Source organism: Aulonocara sp. 'chitande type north' Nkhata Bay, linkage group LG13 (assembly GCF_057382095.1).
Source record: "Aulonocara sp. 'chitande type north' Nkhata Bay isolate Kocher_YH1m ecotype deep benthic linkage group LG13, A_spYH_male_GT1.1, whole genome shotgun sequence".
NCBI classification, from domain to species: Eukaryota; Metazoa; Chordata; class Actinopteri; order Cichliformes; family Cichlidae; genus Aulonocara; species Aulonocara sp. 'chitande type north' Nkhata Bay.
In genome coordinates, this window is record NC_141356.1 from 26,947,768 (window position 1) to 26,959,455 (window position 11,688).

The 11,688-nt window shown below is 41.5% G+C and overlaps 2 protein-coding genes across 3 annotated transcripts; one reads left to right on the top strand and one right to left on the bottom strand.

Annotated features, from left to right (window-relative positions):
- Positions 1-560: 560 nt before the first annotated feature.
- hps1 (HPS1 biogenesis of lysosomal organelles complex 3 subunit 1) lies at positions 561-8,554 on the top strand. 2 transcript variants are annotated; one of them, XM_086259551.1, is made up of 18 exons: positions 561-841; positions 2,556-2,747; positions 2,854-2,985; positions 3,410-3,552; positions 3,631-3,739; positions 3,853-4,013; positions 4,167-4,269; positions 4,360-4,444; positions 4,630-4,685; positions 4,767-4,934; positions 5,206-5,376; positions 5,580-5,656; positions 5,745-5,882; positions 6,030-6,094; positions 6,297-6,442; positions 7,488-7,601; positions 7,704-7,786; positions 7,861-8,554. In XM_086259551.1, the coding sequence occupies exons 2-18, from the start codon at positions 2,631-2,633 to the stop codon at positions 8,021-8,023; spliced, it is 2,031 nt and encodes a 676-aa protein (XP_086115677.1). In that variant the 5' UTR covers positions 561-841; positions 2,556-2,630; the 3' UTR covers positions 8,024-8,554. The 2 variants fall into 2 exon arrangements, with proteins under 2 accessions (XP_086115677.1, XP_086115678.1); XM_086259552.1 differs by lacking the exon at positions 561-841 and adding an exon at positions 2,351-2,465.
- On the bottom strand, positions 8,554-11,105 carry st3gal7 (ST3 beta-galactoside alpha-2,3-sialyltransferase 7). Its single transcript, XM_086259553.1, has 8 exons — positions 10,970-11,105; positions 10,578-10,743; positions 10,345-10,471; positions 9,919-10,256; positions 9,630-9,816; positions 9,350-9,490; positions 9,022-9,174; positions 8,554-8,933 (listed from the first exon to the last, which is right to left on the bottom strand). The coding sequence occupies exons 2-8, from the start codon at positions 10,724-10,726 to the stop codon at positions 8,847-8,849; spliced, it is 1,182 nt and encodes a 393-aa protein (XP_086115679.1). The 5' UTR covers positions 10,727-10,743; positions 10,970-11,105; the 3' UTR covers positions 8,554-8,846.
- Positions 11,106-11,688: the final 583 nt, after the last annotated feature.

The following is an 11,688-nucleotide window of genomic DNA, read 5'->3' on the forward strand; positions in this document are numbered from 1 at the left end:
TAGCAAACATCTTTGATTTCAGCACCACTCGCTCTCTGGTGGAACTGTTCTGATCTTGCAGTACAACTACCTGTTTCTCTTGCACTCACTCCTCCTAGGATTCCATTTGGTGGACAGCAACAGCTCCCAAATGCGAAAGTCTGACTTGGAATGAACACCAGGCCTTTTGCAGTATTAATCACATAAATAAACTTTCATACATTTGCCAAACACTGTGACTCCCCCACCACCACCACTACAATATAATACATCCAATTAATTAATTTCAATATTTTTTCCTCTGTACACGTCAAAGATTTGCCATTTTCTGAGTAGCTTCCATACAAATCCCGAAGCTTTACTACAACAGGCAAACAGATTTGCACTAAATGTCAAACCAAGAAAGCGGGCACGAGTACGCTACTAATCTCAGTCTCAATCATGCAGCTGCATGCCACAAATACCAGCTATTATACAGCATAGCTCTCCTAGTCATGTGGGCCACTTTATGCACCAGCACATGACTTTTTCCTGCCTCACTGATCATCGGGCTCCACGAGGGGTAATCCACTTCGAGGAGCTTCCACTTAACACGAGCTCCTTAACAGCAGCAGTCTGACGAGCGCTTCTCCTCGATAGTTTGACAGCTCCAGCTCTTTTCACACCAGCAAACTTCCTGCCTGAAGTCACATGACTGAACGCTGGTGTCGCGCTGCAGCGCGGAAGGAAGAGGGCAGCTTGGGTTGAAACTGTAACCCGCTATGAAAACGTCCCCAAACGGCCCGGAAAACTGAGGAGGGCTGATTGATAGGACAACGGAGACACTGGACAGGGATGCTGGAGTTATCCGGCGCAGAAAAGTGTGAGTGATTTGCGGTGATACGAGTTGTAACTTTGGTCACTACGTTTGTGGATCAGCAGACTGTGTATGGAGGAAGTTAAAAGTTTTGTAAAAGAGGGAAGGCTTTTAGTAAAACACGGGATGTGAATGCACGGATCGGAGCTCCATGAAAAAAGAGAAGCTGCTCATGGTTACATCAGGTGTTTCTGACTGCACATTTTTAGTCTATGGGTTTGCAAAAGATTTGCAAATCAGATTTTTCTGCCTTTCTCACAACTTTTGCCCAACTGGCTATCATGAGATATTAATTAAATATGCGTTAGATGTACAAAAACCAGCCAAAACATAAAAAGAAAGAGAAGAAAAGATTGTTTGTTATGTTTCAAAGATCTGAGCCCCTAAGGATCCTTTCTGTTTCAAAGCTGTTGTTACCCCATCTGTACACTCACTGTGTTGCTCTCACCACAATTACAAACATTATTTAAATCTTTTGTTGAGGAGAAGGACCTTTGTGAACAAGGGTGGACATTTTGGTATTTATGCTCCCGATCTTACTTTTTTCCTGCCTCTGAGCCTGAATATCGTCATTAATATACTATCAGAGTCTACCTACTTTAGGCCAGGAAGCAACAGAGCCTAGGAGAAGGCTTATTTCCTTGCTTTCGGTTACTCCTGTGGCAAATGTATTCACAATAATAATACTGTTACAATGACTCAGTGTCACTGAGCTAGTCGTGATCTTTATACCAAAGATGCTACAGAGATACAAGTGTCATTAATTTCTGTACCTATAATCTATAATGATTTTTTTTAAACAAGTATCCCTATTTCCTAATAATATAGGATTTTTAGGTCGATACAAATAGCAATATTTGTTTATTTAAAAATCTGATATATGGGTGGATTTTTTTTCAGCCCCATGAAACAGTCCTGTTTTTCAAAATAAGCGTCATGACCCAGACTGACTAGCTTCATATTCCTCTGTGTTAAAACGGAGGCTTTGCTCTTTATTTAACTATTTCCACATTGAATTGTGGTATTGAAGCTCCATTAACTAAGATTTTTCACTTGATGATGGCTTTTGCATTGACAATGCCTTCTTTATTCACACACATGCTACTACCTGATCAAGTTTTCTGTAATGGGAAACGCACCATGGTTGAAGGGTGTTTCGGGTATTACAATGCCGACATCGATATACTTGCTAATGGCTAATATCGGCCCCACCAATATATCAGTCAGGGTCTATTTGGCAACCTTTTCATAAGTCACTAGTTCTCCAACATTTTCTATTACAGTCATCAACAATATAAGAATATATCATTCATTCTGCTCTATATTCTTGCCACCTGGTTGTCCACACCTACCTGCAGTGGCTTTAAGCCCCATCAGGAGGCCAGTCCTGCAAACTGAGAACTGCTTCTGTAAGCTAATCAAATATAAATGCATGCTTACACAGACATGCTTTCAGATCAATACTTATGATGTGATCTTTCTTTTTCTTTTTTTTTTCTTTTTTTAGATTTTTCAAACTTGTGCTCTAAATGCTGGAACAATAAAATGGAAATCTGAGGACTGTTTAATCGTGTTTCAAGATTTTAACATCTTCCTTTTGGGCATGCCTTAGCTGTGTGAATAGTATCAAGTCAGTCCTTTGTGCTTCACAAAATTCCTCCCCGGACTCTGTTTTATGTCTTTCACCTCAGTACTTTTAACATTTTTTTTTTTTTTACAGCCTAATGCGTGTGGAGAAGTTGGAGTAAAATAGGACACCGCATTAAAAAAGGACAGGAACGCATCTGTAGTCCAGATGAAGTGCTTGCTGATAGCAAGTGAGAGTGCTGAAATGCTCTTCTACTGGACTGACTTGGAATTTCAGCAGAATATCCAGAAACAGTATGGAGCGTCTCAAGAGGAAGGCCACGAGGTAAAGTTGAAGAAAGCTGTATTCAGCAGACACTCTGCATGTGCTTTTGAACTTGTTTCCTGTACGTGTTAAAATGAGTTGATCGTTTGCTTTTTTTCTCTCCCAGTTTCCGGCCTTTGAGGACAGCATCAGCACTCTGTTTGCTCCCATCATCATCTCCTTCAGCACCATGGTGACAGAGGCTGACAGCTACACATCTTTCACGACAGAAAACAACCACATCTACGTACTACACCAGGTAGCACCCGCCATACACAGAAAAAACTGTCTTCATCCCCCTGCACAAGTTCCTAAGTTATCTAAAAATTGTGCTATGACTCTAATTTCTCTTGACCTTGTTTGAAGATTTCTGATCTGTAAAGCAATCAGGCTTCAGCAACAGCACCTAAATGCAGGCCTTTGTCTCTGTGAAGCAGCATGTTTTATCATGTGAGTCTTGTTAAGGCTTTATCCTCCTGCCGTGCATGATGCAGTTATCGAGTCCAAGCACTTGACATGTTTCAGGTCCACTCAGCGTCAGCAGCCTTTTAGCTCTTTCTTGTGTAAACCCTTTATCGCTTAGAGAAATCAAAGAGCAGAAGACAACCGCCTTCACTTTATTTTCCAGCTCATTCATTCGCTTGGGGCAAAACCACATTTATTAGGGTATTTTGTGTCTACAGTTTGATGAGTGCCTGTACATTGCTGTGAATGGAGACGGCGAGGAAAAGGAGGAGGATCTAAGGAGGAAAATCTACGTGATGAATAAGATGATTGAAGTTTTGTTTGGCATGGTGACCCTCAGTGGGAACCTCCTCAGGAAAGAGTAAGACATTTTGTCTGTTTATCATTGGCTTTTAATACAGCATGAGGTTTAGTATGAGCATATGTTGCTCATCACCAGACTGCGCGCCCGGGACACGGAGCAAAGGCTGAGACTGTGGAAGCATCTCCAGAGTCTGCTGGAGACCTACAGCCACCTCCGAGAGAATGATCAGAGCTTCTTAGTGGAGGTGTGGTTCTTTCTCACTTAGTACAGATTAGAAAATAGACTTTTTCTTTCTTTTAAAAAAAAAAAAAATCTCTTTAAAATCTTATTTAAAAATCACCATCATCACTCTGTTAGGCGGTGGAGAGGCTGATCCACCCCACACTGTGTGAGCAGTGCATCGAATTCCTGGAGCGCCGTTTGGTTCAGCAGATCAACAGCAGCGTAGAGAGAGGAGGAGAGGAGGTGCTGCATGCCTTCATCCTGGTTCACACCAAACTGCTCGCTTTCTACTCCAGGTACAGATGTTTCTATAAACCTGTCACATTATTTTTATAGCTTACACCCTTCCTCGTATATCACCTGTACTTACAGTTCATATACTCATACCTACCTTTTTTACTTTTTACAATTCAACATGGTAATGGCTACAACCATCTATTTCTTTCTAGTCGCAATGCAAGTATACTCAGCACCTCAGACCTCCTGGCCCTCATCATCATGGCACAGAATATGTATCCTAGCAACGTGGATGTGGATGACCCAAGTCCAGAGGTACAAAGTGGTGACAGCCTCTCAAACAGCACCGACAAAGCATGTTGTTACTGAGTGTTTATTCTCTCTTTCTGTGCACTTTGCCTGAAGGATATTGATAGTACATCTGGTTCTGGCCATGAAAGTTTTTACACCCCAGAGCCCTCACCTACAGACAAAGACTCAAGCAGTTCAGGTGGGTTGTTGAGTAGAGCTTTTGTGTTCAGATCATCAAACAGATTTTAACAGACAAGGATAAAACCGAGTAGATACAAAATGCAGATTCCTACTTCTCAAACTGTATCTGTGACCAGATTAAGTCATGTTAAGTGTGCAGAGCATGTTCTTTGTCATTTGTTTCTTTATTTTTCACATCACCAGAAAAGCCAGTGAGGGGAAGCACTCCTGTGTTTGAGTTTGTAGACCCAGACATCCAGGTGAGAATACATTTGTAAACAAAGTAAACAGCTTTCTGTTTGTGTGTTACCCTGACACAATGTGAAACACACTGTATTCAGATGGCAGAGGACAGCTTGAGTACTCTAGAAGTTTATCCACCTGATCCAGCAACCCCTCACAAAGTCTTCTTAGAGGTCTCGCAAAAAGATGGCCTCTATCCCATGATGCCTCACTCCATGTACTGTCTCAAACTGTGGCCTGGCATCACACTAGTTCTGCTAACTAAGGTTTGTGAATACCAACAAGCAAACAATGTGTGTATTAGTGACTCCATATGAAGTCGCGTACAGTCTATATGTGCAGTAATTTGCTTGTTTACAGTATGTGCGCACAGACATATTGTTGTTTGTGGCCAGTAGGGGGAGTCTTTTTGACTTATTTGGAGATACATCTATTTAACCTCTGTGCCATGAAGTGTTCACAGCATCTAAATATATTTTTGCTCAGTTGTTTAAACAGTTCATTTTTTTTCATATTTATCTGTGTCATCTGTGTCAGTTTCCACACAGTGGAGTAGCCATGTCTGTGTATACATTTTGGGAAGCCTTTGCCAAACTGGAGAAGCGCTTAAATGAAGGCCAAGGAGGTTCCACAAGAGGCCAGCCTATGCATGAAGTGCGCAGCAAGCTGGATAAATTCCTTAAAACCCTGGCACTGAATGGGATACAGGTTTGTTTTTGTGTGTTGTTGTGCTTTTGCGTTGAGTGGCTGTATTCTTCTACACTTCCTCAGCACTCGTCTGCCTTTGCCACAAACACCCAAGTCAAAAAACTGACTTTAATCCTCATTTGTTATCACAGAAACACAGAATGTTTGCACATGATCCAATCAAATCTTTTTCTTCTTTTTTTGTCTTTTCTTCTTCTAACCAGTCCTCACAGTTGCAAAATGTCTGGACCGAATTCAAAAACCGGGCCTTCTCCAGAGGAGGGCCTGGGTTCAGCAGAGAGTAAGTCTCTTACTGCCCTCTGCTGGCCAAATGACAGCAAGACAGTTTGATGACCCTGTGAGGCTTTAAATGTCTGTTTATGTTGCAGTCTTATCCTGTGGTGCAAGAACATGAAGACCCAACTGTGTGGCATATACCGACAGTGTTTTCTGTCTGACTCTGGACCAGACGACACTCCTCGTCATCTCTCCCCTGGCCTGCGAGAGCGGGCCCAGACCATGGTGCAGTGAGTGTCTGTCAGCTACTATTTTCGTTGTTATATTTTAGGCTTGCCAACTTGACTTCATTTTTTTATTTTGACACTGTGCAACCTCGTCCTTCATTGTTTTGTCTGTATCCTCTTTGTCTTCCTATCTTTGTCTCACTCTCTAAGGGAGCAGCTGATGGACTGGAAGGACTTCCTGTTAGTGAAAAGCAAGAGGAACATCACCATGGTCTCATATCCTCTCAGTGCAGCAACTCTGTGATGTCCTGTTTTGTCTAATTTCTCTGCAATTGTTTTCTACAAAGCAGAATTTGTAATATTTGTAAAAGAATATTTTGTATTTTTATGGTTTTTAACAACATACATACACTTAAAAAACCCAAAAAACAAACCCATTGTTATGCTGAGCGTATTAATCTTAACTGATTAATCTCACTTACCTGGAGGATTTCCCAGGCCTCGTCCACTTTATCTGTGTGGACCGATCAAGCGGACAAATGATAGCGCCATCACTCAGCATCACAGAGCGGACCACGTCTGAGCTGGGGAAGGGACCAGTGGCTCAGTATATCAAAAACAAGGTCACTAAAACTAGAACTACATCTTATTTGTTTTGGGGTAAAGTATAGAAGTCAATAGCCCCCTCGTCATTTCTTTCTATTTTGCTGGGGAAATGGGAAATGGGTAAATTGATTTATTGGAATGTGTCCAAACATAGATGGAAATAGAGTAGCTGTAGCTAACTGTAGACACTCGACTGTTCTACTCGTCTCATCTCTGTACATATTGATGATTATTTGAACAAAAAATGTCAAATTTGAATTTCTCACTCGATAAGATCTGTTGCCCTACTTCAGTCAATTTCTCTCTTCAATGAACAGTAGACCTAATGGTCAGATGCATTTCTCAGTTGCTGTGTCAGGTCTTTGCAGGAATGTTTTCCATTTTCTGTTCATCTGCTGGGTTTTAGGCCTGCCATTTCTTTTTTGGCCTTCACTTGTTCAGTTTTCAGTTACATTTTTAAGGATATGACAAGTTTTCAGCTAATAGCTTTTTGGGAATCACATTGTTGGTTCAAAAATACAATTTTATGTCTATCAAGCTATGTCATCTTTGGCATTTTTCCTAGACTCAACTAAAGAAATGTCAGCAAACTGTGTGTTTGTGGAACAGGCTGCTAGTAACAAAGTGCCAAAGGTAGTAAGGAATTTGAAGTAAGCCTTTTGCTAAGTTTTCTGTTACGTCTAGACACAACATTAATTCTTCTTTTGTGGTAGGTGCCTTTTTTATATCACTCTGCAAATGGTCAGGTGCAAGGACTGGACTGAAAATTGGTGAAAAGGCAGGCAATATCAAAGAAAAGCTTTGAAAGACCTTCAGAAAGCCTGGAGACCTATTACTCAAAAAACGACAAAGTCTGACTTCTTGGAAGTCAAACATGTACAGATAGTTTTGTTTCATGTGTGGTGGTGAGTTTATGTGTCGACTCTTTCCTAGTGTTGTGATAAATTAGGCCAGCTGTCTGTAGCCTCATGTTCATCGTACATTGGGCTGTGCATAAGACAGCGTGTGGATAATCACAGTATGCATATTTTTGTCATTTCTTTTTTCTAATCCATACTGAAGATGTGGAGCCTGGTCAGCACAACACGGCACTATCTTCAGAAGGGTTACTCCACTCTAACATTACGTGATGGAGATTTCTACTTCTGCTACTTTCTCTGGTTTGAAAATGAAACTGTAAGTCACTGCTGTACTTTGTTCTGTTATCCATAAAAACAAATTTAACAGCCTGAAACAGCAAAAAAGCCTATAATTCAATTTGTATACCTCTTCAATCAGGGCTTCAAGTTGGAGGCAAAAGACATACCCATCATGCCCGATGACTCCGCCCCTATCGGGATGCTTGCTCAGAATTACTACAGGTAACCAGCCTGGTGTGATAGAAATATTTTCTTTAATTCGTTCTCCTGACTAAACAAAGCGATGCATGTTGCAGGAAGCTGCTGCGGTACTATAGTAAGAATCACCCGGGCGAGACAGTGAAATGCTACGAGCTCCTAACAGTTCACCTGGGAGTCATCCCCACTGAGATCATCCTCCAGCACTGCAGGCAGCTGGCAAGCAAATTATGGGAGCCCTCACGCAACCCACTGCTGTAGACAGACCCACACTCTCACAGTGGGTCAGAGTAGCCAAGAACAAAAAAAACAACTCTTATTTTACATGTTGTGTTCTGCATCGGTTTCATTGTCAGTGTATTTTTGTATTGTGTTTAAAATCCTAAGACCCAAAATTATTTATTGAAAGCACTTTGATTTCTGATTAGATAAATCAAACCCCACTGTGCGCTGTACACACCTCGTCTTTTATGAAGCATGTTCCACTTCCTAATTTTTGGGTATTTTAATATGTTCTTAAAAATATGTATTTGACTTATTTCTTATTTATTATTAATCTAAATATTTGTATCATTTTACTGAGATTTTTTTTTTCTTTTTAAAATTTGTGGCTGATTTTTGGTTTGTTTTTTGGTTTGTTTTTAAGAAATGCAGCTATTGTCCCTTTTTTTTGCCTTTACTAATGGCAGCGTAATAAGATGTATGAAGGAAACATAGTAATAGTAATTATGGTTTGTCTGTCTTAATAAACGAGAAATAATTTTTGAGAAAAAACAATCAGTAGTCTCACATTCTTATGTTTTATGTTTATTAAATTGTTGTAAACTCAGTTGAAATAGTACAGTGTGAACCCAGACCATCACGTTTCTGTGTGGTAGCACAATTTAGCTTCTCCTATCACAATTACAGAACAGGATCCAGTGATTTAACATGTTCATTGAATTGTAATGAGAAAAATTAGCCTCTACTGTCACTTGAAGTTAAATGTGCTCAGCAATCAGTTAACCACATGATGCTGTGAGCATTTTAGAATCAGTCTGCAGTGTGTAGGGTTCTTCAGTTCTGTATATCACCAATCTTTGACTCATACCCCTCCTGTTAGGTCAGTCACTACTCCTGCAGCCACCAGGTCCTTCAAGAAGAGTTTTTCAGCAGTTACATCATGCACCACCTGGATATAATCATAGGGAGAAAAATGAGTCGAAGCATGAAGCTCAGACGCCTCCTTGCCACTGCTTTGATCATTAAGCTAAACTTACTTGAGACTTCATTGTGTCCATGCGTATGGCCTCATAATAATGAAGCCTGGCCTCGGGGTGCTGCATGTCATACCCAAACCCAGCCAGGCTCACCTGGTCGCACATCTGCAAAGCCATCACCACTCCAGTAGCACCAATTGTTGGCAATATGTTCTTGGGGAGGAAAAAAAAACGACCTGTGACGTAGTTTGCAACATAAGTTCAGTCCCATTTCAGCATAATAGCAAAAGCCCTCCTAACGGCTGTGAGTTTATGATTTTAAGTGAAAGTAATTTTGTTATTTGCACAGTCATTAATGTCCACAGATTATTCATTCATAGAAACTCACATTTCTCTGGTTCAGTTCATATTTCTCTATAACTTGGCCCATCTTGTGAATAATCTCTGGGTGGACGATCTTGAAGCTCTCTGGTGTCAGGGGGATATGATCCACAACTTCCTTCCAGAACCACATTTTGGACCAGAAGCTCTATTGAAAAATAAAAATAAAAGGAGATCTAGGGTGTATATGTATAGTATAGTGCCATTGCTACATGACTTTCTGTGATGCTTGTGTGTGCAATATGCCCTTTCCGTGTGCAGTGGAGGATCTTGTGATGTGGCCTTACCAGAGGTTGTTTGGTGATCACAGAAGTAAGCCAGTCTAAATCGAGGCTCTTAAAGACCACCACAGCAAATATGCTAGTCTTTCTGTACTCGTTTGAGGAGTGAGGTGCTCCCTCTGGGTACGTCAGGCGGATGGTTGTCCTCGAACCAACATCTCTCTCAAAGCCATGCACCGGAGCATTATTCAGCCTGGTAACACAGATGGAGCCTGTGAGATGACGACCATCACAACAGTTTAAAAATAGGCGCCACAGTCTGTCTTTGGTGTCCACTTGACACAGGAATGCATACCTGATAATGATGTCATACTGATCTATATGTGATCCAAGATGGCTCCCATGAAGAATCCCTCCACTACCCACCACCACGCATCGCGTGCAGCTGCCTTCTCTCTTCAATGATGGAGGAAGGCCAGGTTGAGGCAGAGTGGCGAGCGCTACAGCGAGATGCTGTTCGATGCCCTGAAACCCAAGAGGAGGAGACAGACTCCATGGCTCACGCCTCTCCTGCTGTACAAACACGGGGATGTCTTGGAGGCCAACAGGACAAGACAGGTGCTTGAGGTGGTTTAGACACCAGCGAGGCAGACAAGGTCCTGCCAGCAGAGAGGCTGACCGATTTAGTACGGCCTGAACAGAGGGAAAAACATTTAAGCTAAAAGAAAGGGAAAGAAACCATCTCAAATACTTGCCAAGATGTACAAAGATGCATCTGTACCATATCTTTGGGTTGTTGATAGTCGTCTTTGATAGCTGCCACCTTGTCCGCGGGGAGATAAGCAGGAATCAGAATAGCCAAATAACATCCGATCAGCAGCATCAGGCTAAAGAAAAGGTTCTCCTCTCTTTACAGCAGATTGGTTTTTTTTAATGCAATAAAATATAGTGTTAGTTATAAATAGCACAGATAATATCCCACAAAGGAAATGCAGTACTACAGATGTGCTGCACCTGTTGAGAAAAACATCTCTGGAGTCAGTCTTTGGGACCACTTTCTTCCTGTGAAAGGCTGGTCTTGGGGTTGCCGCTTCTGCGGCCTCAGGCAGCTGCTGAGAGCTGTCGTCCAGGTCTGCTACACTCAAGCGATTCAGCGTTACCATGGTGCTCGTACTTTCACCTGAAACACACACAGTGCTGAACTCACGGCAGTGAACATAATCTCCACTTTATAACAGCAACGTCATGAACTAAACTCTTTCTATGGCAGATACAAACCTCTGTAATTATAGACATTAGAATAAATTTAACTGAAAAATGTGAGCTTACACTCTTTTAAAATGGTTTTTACACAGTAAAAAGCCAAGATCAACATCAATTTGGGTAATATAAGCAACGGTACTCACAGCCAGGATGATAAAAGACAAGCTGATTGTTAACTGTGTCCTTGCCTGAGCTCCATGGGTGAGAGGAGAGGAGAAGAACATAACAACATCTATTGTTATGTTCTGCTAAAATGGCTGCTGCTGCTTCCTATCCGTCTGAACTCTGTCACTTCCTTCAGAGTCACTGGTTAAACATTAACATGTCACTCATTTGCAAACATTTCTGACTGAGTGGGACCAAGTGAGTGTGTGTGTCTATACAATTAAAATCTGCACAAACACATCATGTGAAAGGGGGGAAGTGTCAGACATGGTAAATACAACACTGAAGTACACCTAAAAGGTTTTAAGCACTAAAAAGGAGAAGTGTTTGTGTAGCTGCCGCACAACCCGTTATCAAACAGCCCTGTGTCATGTACTGTATGCAGACAAAGGCAGTTGATTTACAAAATCCATGCCCTTTGCTGATTTATCTATCGGCTGCCTGACTCTCTCAGGTGAAAACAACTAAAGACCCTCCCCCAGTGCACACTGGTCCTACCTGCAATTCTGGATGCAGTTTATCAAAATTAACCAAACAAAATAACAGACTGAGCGACCAATCGAGATATCACTTGACAGTGATCAAACCTTTATAAATAGCATAATCCCTCAAACCAGCATGTTTATGAAAGGAATATTGAAGTAAAAGAGAAGGGCATACTGTGGCAGCTACAGGAGGGAGTAAACCCAGGAGCTTA

Bases quoted from the DNA above. Each gene is read 5' to 3' on its own strand.
- hps1 (XM_086259551.1), top strand. From the start codon at position 2,631: ATGAAGTGCTTGCTGATAGCAAGTGAGAGTGCTGAAATGCTCTTCTAC. The intron at 4,445-4,629 runs GTGGGTTGTTGA...TCACATCACCAG, and splicing joins CAAAGACTCAAGCAGTTCAG to AAAAGCCAGTGAGGGGAAGC. The intron at 4,935-5,205 runs GTTTGTGAATAC...CATCTGTGTCAG, and splicing joins CACTAGTTCTGCTAACTAAG to TTTCCACACAGTGGAGTAGC.
- st3gal7 (XM_086259553.1), bottom strand. From the start codon at position 10,726: ATGGTAACGCTGAATCGCTTGAGTGTAGCAGACCTGGACGACAGCTCT. The intron at 10,257-10,344 runs GTACAGATGCAT...CCCTCTGTTCAG, and splicing joins ATCAACAACCCAAAGATATG to GCCGTACTAAATCGGTCAGC. The intron at 9,817-9,918 runs GTATGCATTCCT...CTGTGTTACCAG, and splicing joins CAGTATGACATCATTATCAG to GCTGAATAATGCTCCGGTGC.